Source organism: Chrysemys picta, chromosome 15, assembly GCF_011386835.1.
Source record: "Chrysemys picta bellii isolate R12L10 chromosome 15, ASM1138683v2, whole genome shotgun sequence".
In the NCBI taxonomy this organism is placed as follows: domain Eukaryota; kingdom Metazoa; phylum Chordata; order Testudines; family Emydidae; genus Chrysemys; species Chrysemys picta.
In genome coordinates, this window is record NC_088805.1 from 33,513,768 (window position 1) to 33,535,524 (window position 21,757).

At 45.7% G+C, this 21,757-nt stretch overlaps 1 protein-coding gene and 1 long non-coding RNA gene across 2 annotated transcripts in view; one reads left to right on the top strand and one right to left on the bottom strand.

The window, feature by feature from the left end:
- The window catches only part of PITPNB (phosphatidylinositol transfer protein beta), an 83,176-nt gene extending 77,142 nt beyond the window's left edge, over nucleotides 1–6,034 (bottom strand). Inside the window, exon 1 of the mRNA XM_005298477.5 lies at nucleotides 5,977–6,034. Within this exon, the coding sequence (XP_005298534.2) occupies nucleotides 5,977–6,026 (50 nt within the window). The 5' untranslated portion in view covers nucleotides 6,027–6,034. The remainder of the gene's footprint in view (nucleotides 1–5,976) is intronic.
- Nucleotides 6,035–6,887: 853 nt separating this feature from the next.
- On the top strand, nucleotides 6,888–20,886 carry LOC101947771 (uncharacterized). The gene is made up of 3 exons (XR_256091.4): nucleotides 6,888–7,059; nucleotides 7,826–7,937; nucleotides 16,217–20,886. It is a non-coding gene; the product is annotated as an uncharacterized LOC101947771 (long non-coding RNA).
- Nucleotides 20,887–21,757: the final 871 nt, after the last annotated feature.

Here is a 21,757-nt window from a genome sequence, read left to right on the forward strand (position 1 = left end):
GCCTCAACCCAACAAGATAGGGTTTTAATCCCCAAGGACTACCCATAGTTTTACTTTTTATACTTCAGCCGTAAAAGGATCTTTGAAATTCTCCTTCCCACAGAGAATATTTTATTCTATCCCATAACTGAAAGCATTTTGCTTGAGCTTTCCAAAATTTCACCTTCAAACAGAAACCAAGAACAGAAGATTTTAGCCCTAAAGGTAAATAATTTGGAAGGCTACATGAATGAAACAGGGTGAGTAACAGAAACCAGTTTGTGTCCTAAATGAATTAGGGTGGATGAATTATTTTTTAAGCAACCTCACTATAGTGACTCATTCTCCTATTCTATAACAAGGCAAAACATAAAGTGAGGTTCAATTTGGGAAAATACAGCTAATAAATACCCCAGGAGAAAATAATCCGAAATACAGATAGTTGGTGGGAAGCAAAAGCTTGGGAAGCAGTAGTTGCAAGTCCTATAGATAGCAGAGAGCACACCAGATGAGACACTGCAATGGGATAGAATAGCAAAAAAGGCCAATGAAGTTTTGGGGCATGTGTGAAGCAGTAGCACCACCCTCATTTTGTAGCAAGGAGGAGATTGTCTCTCCCACTAGAGCTCTGGCATGCAGACACAGCTAGGATACTGTATACATCCAATTCTGGGCACCCGACTGCTGAAATTACTGGTACCTGTTCAGTTGTCTCATAGATCTACAATACACAGCTCTTTATAAATTCTGGGGCTACCCAGAGCTAAGAATTTTGGCCAAGAGCACTGCCTCCACCACCCAATCTGTGCCTGAGGAGTGACTGTTTCTATCAGACACAGACCTTGCTACAATTATTCATGCCTTTGACACCCTGAGCTCAGATTATTGCAGCATGCTACACGTGATGACAGACCTTGGGATGATTTGGAAGCTAAAGTTAGTGGCAAATGTGGCTGTCCACTTGCTAAATGGGGTTTCCTGCAGGGAGCACATTATATAGCTGATCAATCCATCTACTGACTCCCAGGTGGAGTTCAAAGAGCTGCTTTGACCTATAAAGTGCAAAGTGGTTAATAAAATTAATTATTATGGCTCATTAAGTGACAGCCCATCTCCCTATTCATACTCCGGTGGTTGCAACAGAAATGCTCAAACTAGAGCTCCTTTGGTCTAAATAGGAGAAGGTGGTGCTCCTTCCTCCAGAATGCACTCCTGGACACTCCTCAGATTTGTTAATTTTCTGGACACTCTCCCAGGCTCATGTTTTCCCCTAGGCATACGGGGAGATAGGATGATAGGATTAATTTGGAGATGAGGACGATGATGGGGTACCATTTACTGGGTTTTGGAGAGCAATTATTTGGAGATTCTTGGCATCTTGTGTTTACTTGTATTTTAATGCTGTATATGTTTAACTCTTTGTTCCACATCTCAAGCACTGCAAAGATGCTTAAAATCAAAAACTGAAGCAAATTCTGATAAGAGCAGCATAAACAGTTAACAGGTTGAAATAATTCCTTATGCCAAAAGAGTGAAAATTAAGTATGTAATAGTTTGGATAGTATGACAATGACGCAGTTGTGAAATTTAATCCAAGAGTTTTGGGACACAGTTTGTGTCAAATACAAAATGCAAATAAAGTTGTATTATGTTGTACTGCGCTGAATGGGTATAAATACCAGAATCAAGGAATTATTTGGAGGAGTCCAAGCGGGCATAACTAGGTACAATTATATAAAGCTAAGCAACAGAAAAATTTCTGTACATCACCAGGAAAAGCACTCTCCCAATGGAAATGGTGAGAGCCCCATAACTGAGCCCTTCAAAACTACACTAAAAAAACCATTAGAAAACAATGTAGGGAACAAGCCTGCACTGGTCAGGGGAGGGAGAGAAATGAAACTGGTCTTTTCGAGCAGTGACGTCTATGAGTCATTGTGCCAACATTGCAGCCCAGAATCTATGGACTCTTTCCCAACTGCTGCTGTAAGAGGGAGGTTTCTTTAGCTGACTGATTACTCATAACCCATCAGAAGGGAACTGTTAGATGAGTCCAACCACCCCTCCCTCCCTCTCTCTCCAACAAGTTGGCCATCTAAACACAGAGTCTCAGTGGAGTGATGCTCTGCACAGTCTGCAATGTTCATTTCTACTGGGATGCAATCCTCCCCTCTCATGGAGACTGTGAGGACAAACGAGAGTGGATAGAACACAATAAAGCACAGGATGGCAGTGCATATTAACCACAAATCAACAAGATTATCAGTATCAGACAAGAGCTGAAGCATTATTCTATACATTATGACTGTTGGTGGTGGTCCACATTTGACACTCCTTTGCTTGGCAGAGGAATTCACTAAATATTGCTTAAGTTGTCACAGCGTTAATTCCTAAAGCTAACGCTGGGGCTCCAAACATAAGAAACCTGGCCAGAAGTTCAGGTTATGTACAAGAAAGAAATATGTTCCTTTAACAAGTCACCATAGTTGACTTGGAAATGCAACATAAAGGAAGATTTATTCTGGACACAATGGGAATTTCTTCAACAAAACAAAATTCAGTGCAATGTCCAGCAGAGGAAGAGACATTTCAACATAATGGGAATGAGGCAATTTCATTTGCTACTAAGATATTTTAGACATTGCCTCCAAACACCAACTTTGACATTGCTTTGGACAGGTGAAAAGAGCTAATTGTTTTAAAACAAAGAACCATCACTTTAAGCCAGCCGCTGCCAATTCCATCCCTCGAGTTTGAGCAAAACCAACACTTTAAGGCATTGCTGTATGAAAGGGCTCTAGAAGCTGAGCACTCAAGAGACATTGTCAGATAGAATATGTAGTTTTCATCTAAGAAAGTGCAAAAGTTTGAGTCGGTCTTTGCAATTGACAATTGTTATTTCATCCCAATCTGTTATTGCGGTTTCTTGCACTTGTAGCATTTCCTTTATCTAACAGTTAAAGGATGCATAACATCACAAGTTGTAGTTCCATACTTAAAACTACTATAGGTGTCTGCACTTGCATATTTATAGTACAATCTCAACAATTACACTTTGTTCCATAAACAACAATAAAATAGAATAGATAAATCTGGCATATTGGTTCAAACGTGTGGCCAACACACTGCAGTGATGCCAAGGGAACATTCTTTCCTTTAGAGAAAAAGCCTCTAGTTGGTTCTCCTGCCACAAAAAGTGAAAAAGGACTAAAGAACATGTGAAGTAAAATCATCAACATTGTCTGTTTGGCAATTATTAGGCCAGGTTCACAGGGTTATTTTAAAACTCAGTCACTCAGGTCTAATGTAAATATCGGTTTACTCTGAAGTGTAATTCAGATTCATGGATTCGAAGGCCAAAAGGGCCCACTGTAATCACTAGCGTGAACTCCTGTAAGCAAGTCACAGAATTTTCCAAAAATAATTTCTAGAGCATCTTTTTTAGAAAAATATCCAACCTTGATTTAATAGTCAGTGATGGAGAATCCACCATGACCCTTGGTAAACTGTTCAAGTGGTTAAGTTATACATTTTTGACAGGGTAATTATTTCCAGTCTGAATTTGTATAGCAGCAACTTCCAGCCATTGGACCATGTTAGATCTTTCTCTGCTAGACTGAAGAGTCCATTATTAAATATTTGTTCCCCATGTAGATACTCCTAGATTGTAATCAAGTCACACCCTAACCTCCCTTTGTTAAACTAAAGAGATTGAGCTCTGTGAGTCTATCACTATAAAGCAGGTTTTCTAATTCCTTAATAACACTCCTGGCTCTTCTCTGAATCTGTTCCAATTTATCAATTCCCTTCTTGAATTGTGGGCACCAAAACTGAACCACAGTATTCCAGCAGCACTAGAGCAGTGCTAAATACAGAGGTAAAATAACCTCTCTACACCTACTAGAGATTCCCTTGTTTATGCACCCCAGGTCTGCATTAGTTAGCTCTTTTGGCCACAGCATCACACTGGGAGCTCACATTCTGCTGATTATCTACCACAACACTCAAATCTTTCTCAGAGTCACTACTTCCCAGGACAGAGTCCCCCATCACATAACTATGGCCTATAATGTTTTATTCTTAGATGTATACATTTCTATTTAGCCATATTAAAACATATAGTTTTTGGCCCATTTACCAAGCAATCCCAGATTGCTTTGAATCAGTGACCTGTCCCTCTTCATTATTTATCATTCTCCAAATTTGTGTCTCAATTGCAAACTGTCAGTGATGACTGTACATTTTCTTCTAGATAGCATAGAACTAACCCTTGCAAGACCTCAATGGAAATATATCTGCTTGATGATTATTCCTGTTTACAATTAGATTGAGACCTGTTAGCCAGTTTTTAATCCATTTAATGTGTACCACAATAATTTATCCCGTTCATCCTTTTAATCAAAATGTCATGTAGTACAAAGTCAAATGCCTCACAGAAATCTAAGTGTGTCAACACTATTCATTAACTAAACCTGCAATCTCATGAACACAGATCTGGAGATAGTTTGACAAGATTTATTTTCCATAAACCCATGCTGATTTGTATTAATTACATTACCCTCCTTTAATTCTTTATTAATGGAGTGCAGCATCTGCTGCTCCAATATCTTGCCTACAATCAATGGCAGGCTCACAAGCCTATAATTACTCAGTTCATTCCATTCACCCCTTTTTTTAAATTGCCACAACATTAGCTTTCTTCCAGTTTTATGGATCTTCCCCAGTGCTTCAGGACTTATTGAAAATTATTCACTCTTGCCCTCTCTGGAATCAGGCTCAGTGCTCATCCCTCCAAGACACTCCAAGCTCAGAATCTCCTCTTTACTTTTCCCTTTCCAAGAGAGTTCAGGAGAAACCTAGATCACAGTTAAGGCACATCTCATCCGCCTTGGCAGCCCCAAACCCATGGCTTGCTGAGTATTACTTATTGAGAACAAACAAGGCACTCAGTCCCATATCAGACACAATGTGCCCAGGTCAGTGACAGTCTAAGATGTTACAGACTGGGTTAGCACCGGTGGGAGAGGTGTGCCAGGCTAATCGGTGAGGGGGCAGTATCGCTGAGGTGCATGAAGCAGGTGAGTGGCTGGCACAATAGCCACTGGAGATGCAGGGCAAGATGGAAACATGGCCCAGAGAGGTGACGGGGTGTCTGCAGGGGTGACGGGGAAGCCCACTGGGGCAGATACTACAGGGCCCAACAGGGTGACAGAAAGGCACCACAGGAGCCCGTTCGCAGGGGGGACAGTGAGCAACCCGGAATGGGGGAAGGCCGGGACGGGACAGCAGCAGTGACGGGGGTGGGACAAGAGAGGACGACGGGCCCGGGACGGGGGGGGGGGGGGATTGGCGGCAGTGAGGGGCCCGGGACCGAGGGGAAACCGGGACCGGGGGGGGGGCAGCGGCGAGGGGCCCGGGACCGGGTGGGGGGGGGGGTAGCGGGCCCGGGAACAAGGCCGGAACTGGGGGAGGGCGGTGAGGGGCCCGGGACAAGGCCGGAACGGGGGGGGGCCGGCGGCAGTGAGGGCCCGGGACCGGGACGGGGGGTAGCGGGCCCGGGACGGGGACAAGGCCGGGATGGGGGGGGCGGCGGCAGTAAGGGCCCGGGACCAGGGGGGAGACCGGGGGGGGGGGGGCAGCGGGCCCAGGACAAGGCCAGAACTGGGGGGAGGCGGTGAGGGGCCCAGGACAAGGCCAGGAGGGGGGAGCGGCGACAGTGAGGGGCCCGGGACCGGGGGGAGAGGGGAGCGGGCCCGGGACGGGGACACGGCCGGGACGGGGGGGGGGGGCGGCGAGGGGCCCGGGACCGGGGGGAGACCGGACGGGGGGGGGGGGGGAGCAGCGGGCCCGGGACAAGGCCGGAACTGGGGGGGGGGGCGGTGAGGAGACGGGCCGGAGCCCAGAGGGGGAGGGGAAGAGAGACGGGGGGGTGGGATCTGCCCCTCCCCCGGGAGACGATCGATGTACGGCGCGGTCGCTCCCCAGCCCCCGACTCACAATTCCTTGATGAGCCACCATCTTCCCGCACACAGAGCCACACTGCGCATGCGCGACCGGCACCGCTTACCCAGACTTCACCGCGTTGTTTCCGGGATCGGAACCCCGCCCCTACGCGGCAGCGCGCCCAATCACCGAAGCGCCAGGCCGCTCGTGCCAGCCTCCGCCCAAGCTAGCCAATGATCGATGCCAGCAGCATCGCAGGTTACCGGCCCTAATCGAGTCCAATTAGGAACCCCGAGCTCCTTCATCGACCAATCCCTGAGGCACCGCTCCTCCGAGAGACTCGCCTCGTTGTCATCAGCCAATCACCGCGGCCAGGACCCTCCCTGTCTCCTACGGCCCCGCCCTCGAGAGCCTCGATGTCGCCCACGGGCCACACCCGTTCCAGTGGGGCGCCGCCGCCTGCTAGGGCCGCCTGGGTGTCACTGCCGGCAGGGACCCAGGCGTCCCCGGTACCGCCTCTGTAGAGCCCCCGGCCTGGGCCGAGCCCCACCCTAGAGAGCCCCCTCCCCCCCCCTCGGGAACACCCCTTATAGAGCCCCCCGCGCCACCCCCTAGAGAGTCCCTTCCCCCACCTCGGGAACACCCCTTATAGAGCCCCCCGCGCCACCCCCTAGAGAGCCCCCTCCCCCTCTCGGGAACACCCCTTATAGAGCCCCCTCCGCACCACCCCCTATAGAGCCCCCTCCCCCACCTCGGTAACACCCCTTATAGAGCCCCCCTCCCCCACCTCGGGAACACCCCTTATAGAGCCCCCCTCGTCACCCCCTAGAGAGCCCCCTCCCCCACCTCGGGAACACCCCTTATAGAGCCCCCCCGTGACACCCCCTAGAGAGTCCCCTCCCCCTCTCGGGAACACCCCTTATAGAGCCCCCTCCGCGCCATCCCCTATAGAGCCCCCTCCCCCACCTCGGTAACACCCCTAGAAAGCCCCCCGCGCCACACCCTATAGAGTCCCCCTCCCCAACTTGGGTAGCATCCCTTATAGAACCCAGCCCAAACACACACATCACACCCTGGAGAGACCCTCAATCTGGTGTCTCACAATTTAGGGCCCCACCTCAGTGCTGTCCTCTATAGGTAGGCTTGGAAGGCAGAGATTTTAATCAGTAAATGTTGATTTCTCCACACACACACACACACACACACTGATAATGTGTTAATAAAAATTTATAGACAAGGCAAAGGAAGAAAACTATTGTTTGAGGGCTGAAGTTTGATTTATGGATATTTGTATGTTTTGACATGTAATGTTGACAATTTGTGATTTTTATCTTTATGAAGCTTTAACTTTCAGAATCTCAGCAGGTACTGTCATTAATTATTTTCTGACACACGCACCCCCCCATTGTCTCCTGCAATTTTGAACATTTCAAATGGTAAAAATAAAAAATGCTTTAAAATAAGCATTATTGTCTGTCTCAAGTCTAAAAATAAATAAATTGAATTCTGCCAAGCCCATCCATATGTCAGTTCCTCAACTAAGTGTTAGACCCTAAACCAAACCACTCACTCGCCATAGGTATATGGCTCCCCCAGTGCAAGTATCATAGCCAATAGGAATCTCCATCCCACAGCTGGGAACTAGACTCTGCATCGCCTATGGGCATGTACACGCGTACACGTACAGGGTTCTAGTGAGAGTCTTGTGGTATGTGACGTCCTAAAGCTCCAGCTCCTGGAATAATGAGATTATGAGAATCTTCCGTTCAAAGCAAGAGGAAGTTTCTAACTCTGGTGGTTGCAGAGAAAAACTTGAAAATATGAACCGAGTGACTCTGGAGGCTCAGAAACTAGAAGGCAAATAAAAATAATCCAACATTTTTTTTAATCTCATCGTTTTTAGGCCCCAGAAAGTCATGAGATTTGTGTGACCCATGAGTTTTGAATGTTTGGAGCTGGCCGTACTGCTGATGCAACAATTTATATATCCTCCTGTCTAGAGCTTTTCGAAAAAGGTAAGTTGATTTTGCCGACAAATTTCTTTATTTTGTTTGAAATTTTAGGTAAAGTAATTGTTTTGGATTTCCAAGAAATTTTCTAAACAAAAAATTTTTTTAAATTGTTTTCACTGTGGGTACCTTCCCTCTTTTAGTCCCTTCTAGTGGAAAAAAGGAGGCATACTTTTTGTTAAAGTGAAAGAAAGTGATTTCCCATTTTAATGGGGTGTACATACCCCACATGGGGCCCAAAAGGGTTAAAGGACAGTACTGGGTGCAGGTAGCCATGCCCCTGCAGAGCATTCTACAATTGGACAGGAAGCTTAAAAGGGAGTAGCCCTGCTCAGTCCTGGGGGAGGCTGGGCTGGAAGACAGACTTATCTTGAGAGCTCCTGGACAAGGGTGCTGAAGAAGCCTCCCTCCGGGGAGTAGGACTGCATGCTGAACCCAGTTGGGGCTGAAGGTTTAGTTGCCTCTTCTTTTTCTTTTGTTGCCGGATGTTGGTAGTCTCCTCCTTGAAGTCATGGAGGAGAGAGAGATCGTAGGAAGTGACCCAGGGAGGATAACTCTGAGGGCACTCCAGGATGCCTGACCCTGTTGACTCTCATAGAACCAGGGCCGGTGCAACCTATTAGGCGACCTAGGCGGTCACCTAGGGCACTAGGATTTGGGGGGCGGCATTTTCTTCGGTGGCGACCGCAGCGGCCGGATATTCGGGCACCCCAGTCGCCGCCGGCATTTAGGCGGAGGGAGCTGGGGCAGGGGGGCACGGGAAGGGCCACCTGCAGCAAGTAAGGGGGGGGAGGTGGCACGCAGGGGAACTCCTCGCCCCAGCTCACCTCTGCTTCGCCTCCTCCACTGAGCATGCCACCCCGCTCTGCTTCTCTCCCTCCCAGGCTTGCGGCGCCAAACAGCTGATTGGCGCCGCAAGCCTGGGAGGCGGGAGAAGTGGAGTATCGACGGTGTGCTTGGGGAGGAGGCGGAGCAGAGGTCAGCTGGGGTGGGGAGCTGCCGCACGGCTCCCCGGGCAGGGGGGAGCTGCCACGGGGGGAGTGCCTCAGGGCGGAGGGGGGGGCGGGGAGCTGCCACAGGGGAGGCACCTCAGGGCGGGGGGGGGAGCTGCCACGGGGGAGGTGCCTCAGGGTGGAGTGGGGGTAGGGGGAGCTGCCGCAGGGCTCGGGGAGGGGGTGGAGCAGAGGTGAGCTGGGGTGGGGAGCTACCGCACGGCTCCCCGGGCCGGGGGGGGTGGGGAGCTGCTGAAGGGGGGGCGCCTCAGGGCGGGGAACTGCCGCAGGGCTCAGGGAGGGGGGAGGGCGCTAGGTGGAAGTTTCACCTAGGGCGCGAAACATCCTTGCACCGGCCCTGCATAGAACCCTAGATAGGAGCCTGGTGGAATGGGAGGGCGCGGGTTCCCTTACCAACTTCCCCTTCGGCAAGCAAGGCATAAGCCTCATTCCAGTCTTGCTCCCCCTCTGATAAGAAGAGGGCAAGGACTTTGCACTCAAGGTGTAGCTAAACCCATCCTCAGGTGAGGAACTGGCCTTCCTGCTGAGAGGTATATGGGGAGCACTACCCACGACACCACCTGGCCCGGTAATGAGACTTTAGCTCTATTACACCCATCCAAATTTTAAAAAAAATGTAATAATAAAAAAATCAAAATTTTTGTTTGAAAGTTTTAATTTTAGCAATAAAAGAAATAAATGAAAACAAATTTATATTCAATCAAAAAATTTGTTCTGTTGAAAAACTTTTGAAAAGAAAAAATTAAACTGGTGTCCCACCCCTGGATCTCACATCCTACAGACTCACTCCATAATCCCCAACCAAGTACTAAATGCTGCAGAGTTCCCCCACCCCAGCAGCTCCAGTCTGTACGGCCTTATACACCCATTACTGGGGGATAGCACCTTTGTAGAGGCTCAGACCCATCCCCTTACCCTGGCAGTATGCTCATGCTCACACAACATACATTAGACCCTCATTTCCTCAGTGCCACACCCTGTATGTTCCATCATTCCAAGATACAAATGCCATGCACCATACATACCTTGCCCCATTCGTGGTACATATTATATCAGGGTTCTCAAACTCAATTTACCTTAGGGCCAGTGCCAGTCCTCAAATCCTCCCAGAGGGCCAATGTCACTCATGCCACCCAGACCCCCCCCCCAAAAAAAACCTCCCTCCTGGGCTCTGGGAGGGAGTTTAGGTGGGGGAGGGGGTCTGGAGGAGGGGATTGGGGTGCAGGCTCTGGGATGGAGTTTTAGGGCTGGGGTGTGTGTGTGTGGGGAGGGGGTGCAGGCTCTGGGAGGGAGTTTGGGGGCTGGGAGTGGGTGGGGATGGGGTACACGCTCTGGGAGGGAGTTTGGGGGTTGGGGGGGTGTGGGGAGGAGGTGCAGGCTCTGGTCTGTACATGTAGTGATGACTTCCTCATTTCTTAAACTAAGTGTTGGCAGTCACCCACTGATCGTCTAAATGCAAGTCAAGCAGTGCGGCGCCTGCTGCATTCTCCACTCCCAGCACATACTGTCCCAGTATTTGCTCAGAGCCTGAATGAGTTGAACCCCTATGAGTAGGGCCCTACCAAATTCACGGTCCATTTTGGTCAATTTCACGGTCATAGGATTTTAAAAATCATATATTTAATGATTTCAGCAATTTAAATCTGAAATTTCATGGTGTTGTAATTGTAAGAGTCCTGACCTAAAAATGAGTTGGTGGGGTGGTTGGAAGGTTATTGTAGGGCGGGTTGTGGTACCACTACCCTTACTTCTGCGCTGCTGCTGACAGTGGTGCTGCCTTCAGAGCTGGGCAGCTGAAGAGCGGTGGCCCCTGGTATGGTATTGCCATCCTTACTTCTGCACTGCTGCTGGCGAGGCGCTGCCTTCAGATCTGGGTGACCGGCCAACAGCTGCTGCTCTCTAGCTGCCCAGCTCTGAAGGCAGTGCAGAAGTAAAGGTGGCAATACCGTGACCCCCCCTACCCCCTAAAATAACCTTGCAACTCCCTTTTGGGTCAGGACCCCGAGTTTTAGAAACGCTGGTTTCCCCCAGTGAAATCTGTATAGTGTAGGGTAAAAGCACACAGAAGGCCAGATCTCACAGGGGGAGACCAGATTTCATGGTCCATGATGCGTTTTTCATGACTGTGAATTTGGTAGGGCACTACCCATGAGTATTGAGATCTTCCAGGATCAGCAGTAATTTCTCTGGTCCAGCCATATCTGCTAAATGTTGCAGGCTCTGCCTGATCTCTTCTTTCTCTGTTGTCGGATGTATACCAATACCACAAACAACGTGCACTCCTTTCCTTGTATTCGGAGACCATTAAACAGTCATTCACCCTTTGGGGGAAGGGATAGCTCAGTGGTTTGAGCATTGGCCTACTAAACCCAGGGTTGTGAGTTCAATCCTTGAGGGGGCTACTTAGGGATCTGGGGCAAAATCAGTACTTGGTCCTGCTAGTGAAGGCAGGGGGCTGGACTCAATGACCTTTCAAGGTCCCTTCCAGTTCTAGGAGATGGGCTATCTCCCTTAATTAAATTAAATTAGTGATTTCCCAAACACTTTTACTAAGTTCATTGCAAATCACCCCTCCTACAGCATTTCTCTTTCCACTGCCACCTGCATAGTACAGCTTACAGCCCAGACCCAGTTCTCAGGCTGTATTTCCTGACCATCTGGTCTCCTGCACACAGAGTGTATCAATGTTTCTTTGGACCATTATGTCAGCCAACTCCATGCTTTTCGCTATTAAGGACAACACATTCAGAGTAGCAACAGGTAAAGATTTGTTAAAAATTTGTTTCGGAAGAGCAAATTTTCATCTGGTGTGTCCTCTTTTGAGCTCAGCAACAAACTTCTAAATTCTTCAGAGAATAGAGGATGAAATTCTGTTCTACTGCAGCCAGTTGGAAAGACCCCTTTTGACTTCAGTGGCACCAGGATTTACCCATTGTATAATTGTCATTAGTGCTTGTGAGGTGTGGTCTTTGGGGAGAGAGTGTGGTATAGTAGTGAAGCCAGGACTGAAGTAGAGTTTCTGTATTCTTGTCACAGCTATACCACTGAATTGCTTTGTAGCCTTGGGAAGGTTAATTTGTTTCTCTGTAGCTTTCACCATCCATGCAACGTGGATAATAGTTACTCCACACAGAGCGGTGAGAATTTTTTTTCATTGATGTTCATAAAATGATATCCTTGGATGAAAGATACTGCAGAAGCATACATGATTATTTAACAACATACAGAGGGCAAAGATACTGTGTATAGGCTAGTTAAAGATCCTAGGTCAAGTATGGCTGATGAGCTAGACCCAGATGTGCTACACAATAGGCAGGTGTTGGGCAAATTTAATTCACTCCCTCACATACACACTGCTGCCTCGGATTACATAACAGCATCTTCTCAACTCATCACTCACAAATGTGAGGCTGCAGTTCTGGAGATCATGCAATAATTTTCTGCGGTTTAGAGAAACTGCCCTTTGAATGTCACAGGAATCAGATTCTGTCAGTCTCTATGGCCTGGGTAATAGTAACAGAAAGCAGCATTCCAGTGGTAACAGTTTTACACATTCCAGAAGAACATAAGAACGGCCACACTGGGTCAGACCAAAGGTCCATCTAGCCCAATATCCTGTCTACTGACAGTGGCCAATGCCAGGTGCCCCAGAGGGAGTGAATCTAACAGGTAATGATCAAGTGATCTCTCTCCTGCCATCCATCTCCACCCTCTGGCAAACAGAGGCTAGGGACACCATTCCTTACCCGTCCTGGCTAATAGCCATTAATGGACTTAATGGCCTTCCATTGACACATGCTATGGCAAGGAGATCCTGTTAGCCAGCAGGTCAAATAAGGCAGTAAGCTTTTCATCATAAAAGTGACACTCCCATCATGGACACCTCCTTCTACTTATAAACCCTTACCAAAAGGGGAAAAAAAGGAAATACATAATAAGAGAACCCATTCCCTAAGCAGTTTTCTTACCCCAAAAAGGTACCAAAGGCTCTATGAAATCCATAAGGGACTTTGCTCTTGCTATTAATTTTATGTGGAAGGCACCCAAATGCTATGTTGATGGGTGGTAGGACAAAGCCCTGAGATAGAGCAATAGGAATAACACGACATGTGACAGTTGCCCAACTGCTGGACCTCCAGCCTAAACAAAACATCTGATAATTTGACATTTTTATTTTTTTAAATTATTTGACAATACATCCCATAGAAAAGCATCTAATAACAAGTTCACAAGAATCTCTACATTGCTGCAAAACCTGAAAATCTAAGCTTCAGTTTTCCAAATTAAAATCAAATTCTCTATACCGAGACTCCTACTGGTCCATCAAAGAATGTACAAGCCTTTTCTTAGGCATCTGCAGCCCTTGCAGCTCCTGCACTCAGACACATATGCTGCTAATTCCCCCAACAGATATTTTAGACAGGAATTCTTATGGGCCACCATATAAGGAAATAGCTCAAAACATTGGGAAACTCAAGCTATGCACCCTCTGTGAATTTTAAGGGTGGTGGTTTTGATTGGCTTTTCCTAAAGATATATGGCAACATTTGTAAAACTAATTTCTTTTTTCATTTTATTTCTTGTTGCCTCAGAAAATGAAGCTAGTAATTAAGATGCAGTTTGAATCATGCTTAATAAACTTTGCTGTCTTTCATTACATTTCACACTGGTGAGTGAAAACCATTATATACAGCCCCAGGTAACACTTTAAAATAGCTAACTTTGTTTAAAAAAATCTGTTTTCCAAATTCCTTGTAATAAAATGTAATTGCATTTTCTATTTTGTCTGTGTGTAGAATCTGGTCACATAAAGTACACTGGATGAAAGTTCTTTTCAAGCAAAATTACCTCTTGTCAAGACATTCAGCATACGGACAATCAGAAGCTGAAATATTATTTATTTAGTTCAAAAAATGTTCTAGGTACAGTATAGACAAATATGAAGACAAGCTCCCAATCACAGATTTTATATAATTATGTGTGTGTGTGTGGAGTGGGAGGGGGGTGGTTAGAATAGGTGCACAGAATAGGAGACAGAAAGAACACAGGTGCAAGAAGAAAGGCAAGTCAGCAGGGAGACAGTTCAGCATGTGTCTCCATGTGAATTTCAGATCTATTTTAATGCGCTTGCTGGGACTATGGACTACTTTTTCAGAGGTGCTGAGCACCCATTTGACTTCAGCTGTAGTGGCCCCTCTGGAAAGGCGACCGCGTCTGTCTGGTAGACGCAGTGTGTCTGAAATGGCAGTACTAAGGGTTCAGTAATATAGAGACTTGAAGTTAAACAGAAAAATGTAAATGATAATTGGGAATTGTTTAAGAACATTTTACTAAATGCTCCAAAAAGCCATAGACAAGAAAGAAGACTGCATTAGTTAAAAAAAAAAAGAATAAAAGGGAAATTGATCGTAATGAACTTAAATTAGAAGCGAGGAATTGTAAAAAACAATAAGAGAAGCAAAAGGACACAAGGAGAAATCTACGGCCAGAATTGTTCAGGAAAATAAGATGATTTTTTAAAGTATATTTGGAACAAAAAGAATCCTAACACTAGTATTGCTAGGTAGAAATGGTAGAATTATCAGTAATGCAGGAAAAGCAGAAATGTTCAATAAATATTTGTTCTGTATCTGGGAAAAAAACAGATGATGTAGTCATATATGATGATGATGATGATGAAGAAATACTTTCCATTCCACTTGTAATGCAGGAGAATGTTAAACAGCAGTTACCAAAGTTTGATATTCTTAAATCAGCAAGTCTGGATAACTTGCATCCAAGAGTTTTCAAAGAGCTGGTCAAGGAGCTAGCTAAACAGTTAATGTTGATTTTCAGTAAATCTTGGAACACAGGGGAAGCTTCAGAAGACTAGAAGAAAGCTAATGTTGTACTAGTATTTAAAAAGATTAAATGAGACAACCTAGATAATTATAATCCTGTCAATCTGACATTGATCCCCATCAAAATAATGGAATGGCTGATATGAGACTAAATTAATGAAGAATTATAGAAGGATAATGTAATAATTCCCAATCAACATGGGTATATGGAAAACACATCCTGTCAAACAAACTTGATATCTTTTTTTGATGAGATTACAAGTTTGGTTGCTAAAGGTAATAGTGTTGCTGCAATATATTATGACTTCGGTAAGAGTTTTAAATTGGTACCTCACAACATTTTGATTAAAAAACTAGAGCAATACAAAAGTAACGGGGCACACGTTAAATGGATTAAAATCTGGCTAAATGACAGGTCTCAAAATGTAACTGTAAATGGAGAATCATCCGAGCTGGTGTCCAACTGGGAACAGTTCTTGGCTGTATGCTATTTGATATTTTTATCAATGACCTGAAAGAAAAAATAAAATCATCACTGGTAAACATTGCAGATGATCCAAAGATTGGGGGAGTGGTAAAAAGGAAGCGGACAGGTCACTAATATAGAGCGATCTGGACTGCTCAGTACACTGGGCACAAGCAAACAATATGCTTTTTAACGTGGCTAAATGTAACTGTACTCACCTAGGCACAAAGAATGAAGGCCGTACTTACAGTGACTCTGAGAAAGACGGGGGTATCATGGTGGTTACTCAGCTCAGCATGAGAGCCCAGGGTAACACTTTGGCTGAAAGGACTAACGTGATCATTGTATGTACAAACAGGAATATCAAGTAGGACAAGGGAGCTTATATTATCTCTGTTTTTGGCACTGGTGTGACTGCTGCTGGAATACTGCATCCAGTTCTGACATCCACCATTCAAAAACAATGTTGATAAATTTGAGCAGGTTCAGAGAAGAGCCATGAGAATGATTAAAAGGTTGAAAAACATGCCTTATAGCGATAGAAACAAAGAGCACAATGTGTTCATTTTAACAAAGAGAAGGTTAAGGGATGACTTGATCACAGTTGGTAAGTATCTACGTGGGGAACAGTAATTTGATAATGGTTTCTTTGGTCTAGCAGGCACAGGTATAACATGATCCAATGGCTGGCAATTAAAACTAGACTGGAAATAAGGCACACATTTTGAACAATTAGGGTAAGTATTGGAACATCTTACCAAGGGCTGTGGTGCAATCTTGGACACTGACAATTTTTAAAGCAAGATAGGCGTTTTGTCTAAAAGAGATGCTCCAGACTGGAATTAAGGAAAGACCTGCCACACGTGTTACAAAGGAATTCAAACAGGATGACAGCAATGGCCCCTTCTGGCCTATGAATCTATTGATTGTAAGATTTTTAAACATGTTTCTCCTTCTCTTACATAGGAGTGGATCATGCCATAGAGCTGCCCAGATCACTCCTGCAATAACCAGCAGACCTCTCGTCTTCTTTCTCATTTAAGGCCCAGAGTTAGGTAGGTTCATGAGATGCCTGCATGAAGTGTGAATGAAGGCCCTTCTTTAGCATGTGCCTGCACAAATAAAGACACAATGAATCATCTGGCAGGAAGGTTGACTGTTATCTGACATGGAAACATATTTGTACTTTATCATTTTAATGTAACGGAAGTAATCAGCAGCAAGTGTGACCAATGCTGCCCCTTTGTGTGAGAATTCTAGGGTTAGCCTGTGTCATGTACCCATATAACACCACTCCCTCAAGATGAACTGAACAGTTGATTCAATTTGGACACATGCTGCAAGGGCTGGATCAAAGCGTAGGTACCACAGGCCTGTGCCTAAGGCTCCATCTCCTTGCATCATGTGATTACATCACAGCCTCAGTGTTCACTTGAATAAAAGTACATTTCTAGTGCTCGTGGCTGCCAAGAGAAGCTTGAAAACGCTAGCCACAGGTACGGTGACATCTGCCTGAGCCTACAGCCAGCCTGAACCGTAGCACCGATTTGAGTGACCCATGGATCTCTCTGAGGTGTTAATGCCAAGATTCACTGCTTGTGGGGGTGGGGGAAGGTAGGGTGGGCATTGTCAGCACCAGCCCAGCTGAGGAGACTGTGTGGCAGAAGGTGCTACTGGGAGACTTTTGGAGGGGGTTTTCATGTTGCCATACCTATCTTTCTGGAGGGGAGGGGCCCCTCATGCCACTCCGAAGGGGCTGTGCAGAGCCCCATGCCATATTCTCTCCCTCCCTGGAAGGGGGGGGCCTCCCTCCCAAAGCCATGCCATGTGACACATGCTATTGGCCTAGACAAACTGCCATCTTAAGTGCAAAGGCATGCCAGGTCACAATTGGAGGAGTGAACAAAGGAGGAGACAATCCATGAGGCAGAAAAGGTGCAGGATAGAACAGGGAGGAAGGGATGATTGCAGTAGTGAAGTCATGGAAATCGATGGGCTGAATAGGAGGGAAGGGTTGGGTGGAGGGGTGTTTGGGCGTTGCTGACAGATGAGAAGGGTTATATACAGAATTCAGTATAGCAGTGCTGGCCGGATAGGGGCACTTCCTATTGAGACTTGCTACGAGTTGCTGTTTTATCACTGAGATTCAGCATTCCCTTCACCACAGAATGTAGACTGAACAGCGCAGGAGACACTTGCAGAGTTGCATACATGGGTGTTTTGTTTGACTTGCTCCCTGGTGCTGTGATCCTCAAGCTATGCTCTGTGGTGCCCTGGTAACTGCACAGTGACATTCAGAACCATGCGGGGGGAGAAGCATTTCCAGTCCCGAGCACTGAAAATTATTAGTCCACCCCTCGCCCCCAATTGTGAGACTTTTAAAAATAATACGTTAGGGTTCTTTTTCTTTGCCTTCTGGTTTCTAAGCTGGTCGGTTACACGCTAGGCACATTTCCTGGCTTTTTCTCCACATCCACAAGGGCTAGAAATTTAAAGTAAAAGCTGAGATTCTCACACAATCACAGGACTATGGTAGTTGGGCCTTGGAGAAAAACACCAAATATTGTGAAAGCTGACAGCAGTGGGGAAGGGAGATGACTCAAGGAAGGGGCTTTCTCTCTCTCGCTTACAAAACAGTTCACAGAATGATAAAGTTAACAATGATTTTATGGTGTGTAGTGCTACTTTGCTACTGGAGAAGGGCAGTGGGCCAGTTATAGAATAAAGTATAGAGGAAAGAATAAAATTGTCAGACACATAGAAGAACATAAATTATTAGGCATAAATCAACATGGTTTCTGTAAAGGGAAATCATGTCTTACTAATCTGTTAGAGTTCTTTGAAGGGGTCAACAAACCTGGACAAGGGGGATCCAGTGGACATAGTGCACTTAGATTTCCAGAAAGCCTTTGACAAGGTCCCTCACCAAAGGCTCTTACATAAATTAAGTTGTCATGGAATACGAGGGAAGATTCTTTTGTGGACTGAGAACTGGTTAAAAGACAGGGAACAAAGGGTAGGAATAAATGGTAAATTTTCAGAATGGAGAGGAGTAACTAGTGGTGTTCCCCAAGGGTCAGTCCTAGGACCAATCCTATTCAACTTATTCATAAATGATCTGGAGAAAGGGGTAAACAGTGATGTGGCAAAGTTTGCAGATGATACTAAACTGCTCAAGATAGTTAAGACCAAAGCAGACTGTGAAGAACTTCAAAAAGATCTCACAAAACTAAGTGATTGGGCAACAAAATGGCAAATGAAATTTAATGTGGATAAATGTAAAGTAATCCACATTGGAAAAAATAACCCCAACTATACATACAGTATGACGGGGGCTAATTTAGCCACAACTAATCAGGAAAAAGATCTTGGAGTCATCGTGGATAGTTCTCTGAAGACGTCCACCCAGTGTGCCGCGGCAGTCAAAAAAGCAAACAGGATGTTAGGAATCATTAAAAAATGGATAGAGAATAAGATGGAGAATACTGTATCTTATTGCCCTTATATAAAATCGATGATACGCCCACATCTTGAATACTGTGTACAGATGTGGTCTCACCTCAAAAAAGATATACTGGGATTAGAAAAGGTTCAGAGAAGGACAACTAAAATGATTAGGGGTTTGGAAAGGGTCCGATATGAGGAGAAATTAAAGAGGCTTGGACTTTTCAGCTTGGAAAAGAGGAGACTAAGGGGGGATACGATAGAGGTATATAAAAATATGAGGGGTGTGGAGAAAGTGAATAAGGAAAAGTTATTTACTTGTTCCCATAAATAAGAATTAGGGACCACCAAATGAAATTAATGGGCAGCAGGTTTAAAACAAATAAAAGGAAGTTCTTCTTCACACAACACACAGTCAACCTGTGGAACTCCTTGCCTGGGGAGATTGTGAAGGCTAGGACTATAACAGGGTTTAAAAGAGAACTAGATAAATTCATGGAGGTTAAGTCCATTAATGGCTATTAGCCAGGATGGGTAAGGAATGGTGTCCCTAGCCTCTGTTTGTCAGAGGGTGGAGATGGATGGCAGGAGAGAGATCACTTGAACATTACCTGTTAGGTTCACTCCCTCTGGGGCACCTGGCATTGGCCACTGTTGGTAGACAGGATACTGGGCTGGATGGACCTTTGGTCTGACCCAGGATGGCCGTTCTTATGTTCTTATGCAGGACCAGCCTTGCAGCTGTAAGAATGAAGCAGGACAATGTGCAGTTTTTAGTTATGTTTTTTTCATTTATGGGTAGAGCCCTACCAAATTCATGGTTCATTTTGGTCAATTTCACAGTCATAGGGTTTTAAAAATAGTAAATTTCATTATTTTAGCTATTTAAATCTGAAATTTCATGGTGTTGTAATTATAGGGGTCCTGATCCAAAAAGGAGTTGTGTGTGTGTGTGTGTGTGTGCGGAGGGGGGTGGTGGTGGTTTCAAGGTTATTGTAGAGGGGGTTGGGGTATCGCTGCCCTTACTGCTGTGCTGCTGTTGGTGGCAGCGCTGCCTTCAGAGCTGAGCAGCTGGGGAGCAGTGGCTGCTGATTGGGAGCCCAGCTCTGAAGGCAGAACTGCTGCCAGAAGGGATGGCCTGGTCTGGTATTTCCACCCTTCTGCACTGCTGCCTGCGGAGCTGGGCCCTCAGTCAGCAGCCGCCACTCTCCAGCCGCCCAGCTCTGAAGGCAGCAGCACAGAAGTAAGGGTGGCATGGTCTGGTATTGCCACCCTTACTTCTGCACTGCTGCTGGTGGGATGCCGCCTTCGGAGCTGGGTGCCCAGCCAACAGGCGCCACTCTCTGGCCACCCAGCCCTGAAGGCAGTGCAGAAGTAAGGCTGACAATACCGTGACCCTCCCGCAACTCCCTTTTGGGTCAGGACCCCCAATTTGAGAAACGCTGGTCTCCCCCATGAAATCTGTATAATATAGAGTAAAAGCACACAAAAGACCAGATTTCATGGTCTGTGTTGTGTTTTTCATGGCCCTGAATTTGGTAGGGCCCTGTTTATGAGGTAATGGTCAGTGCCTGACTTCTCTGGATACTGTAGATCCTTTCACTTTGTTGGGCTGGTTTGCATCATGCAAAGATTAGTCCTTGTGTTTGATCCTCAGCCTGGCACTGGCAGAATGGTTCTGAGTTACTGCAGGCACATCCACCTTAATCCTCTAAATTAGCTCTGGTCTCATTTCTTGGTTGGTTCATTGAGAATACCAACACTCACTCTGGTTTCTTTGCTGGCAGTGGGTGGCCTTAGGAACAATTAACTCCAGCTTTTATTTGCTAGTCATTTGTCATTCAGTAACATTTCATTACTCTTAGCTGACAGCTGCTGGATTCCTGTCTCCTGTGCTGGGGGTGGGAAGGGGCAGTGTATGAATGCAACCCCTGAAATTCTGTACTGCGCTAAGCATGCAGTAGGTCTGTGGGGAGCAATGCATGAAACTGCTTTCAGTCACATTCCTGTTCTACTTCTAAACACTCTGGGCCCTACACCAAAAAACCTGGACTAATTAGTAAATAATTGGGTAGAGAGAGAAAATTTCTTGTTTGCAAACGATTCCCTTGTGATTAGAAAAGAATTCCCAAAATTTCTCAAATTCGAACTTGATTAACACCAGCCAGAAAACAGCTCTGTGTGTGGGGGTGGGTGGGTGGGTGGGGGGGGGGAGTTGGTTTATGCTGAACTCACTTTGCATAGTGTCAGCTGACAAATCCTTCCTATAAATTACCTGCAGCCTGGAATATGGATTAGGAAATTCAGAGAGACTGATTCAGAGCCTGGAGTATTGCCTCTGCTCCGCTTCGCTGACCATGGTTAAGGCAACACCTGGTGGGCCCTTTACCCTGGCAGTAACTTGGAACTAGGGCAGTCAAGCGATTAAAAAATTAATCACGATTAATCGCGCTGTTAACAATAGAATACCATTTATTTTAAATATTTTTGGATGTTTACTATATTTTCAAATATATTAATTTAAATTACAACACAGAATACAAAGTACAGTGCTCACTTTATATTTATGTTATTACAAATATTTGCACTGTAAAAAACAAAAAAAATGGTATTTTTCAATTTATCTCATACAAGTACTGTAGTGCAATCTCGATCATTAAAGTTGAACTTACAAATGTAGAATTATGTAAAAAAAACTGTATTAAAAAATAAAACAATGTAAAACTTTAGAGCCTACAAGTCCACTCAGTTCTACTTCTTGGTCAGCCAATCACTCAGACAAACAAGGTTGGTTACAATTTGCAGATGATTCTGCCGGCTTCTTGTTTACAGTGTCACCTGAAAGTGAGAACAGGTCTTCGCATGGCACTGTTGTAGCTGGCGTTTCAAGATATTTACGTGCCAGATGAGCTAAAGATTCATATCTCCCTTCGTGCTTCAATCACCATTCCAGAGGACATGCTTCCATGCTGATGATGGGTTCTGGTTGGTAACGATCCAAAGCAGTGCGGCCTGATGCATGTTCATTTTTATCATCTGAATCAGATCCCACCAGCAGAAAAA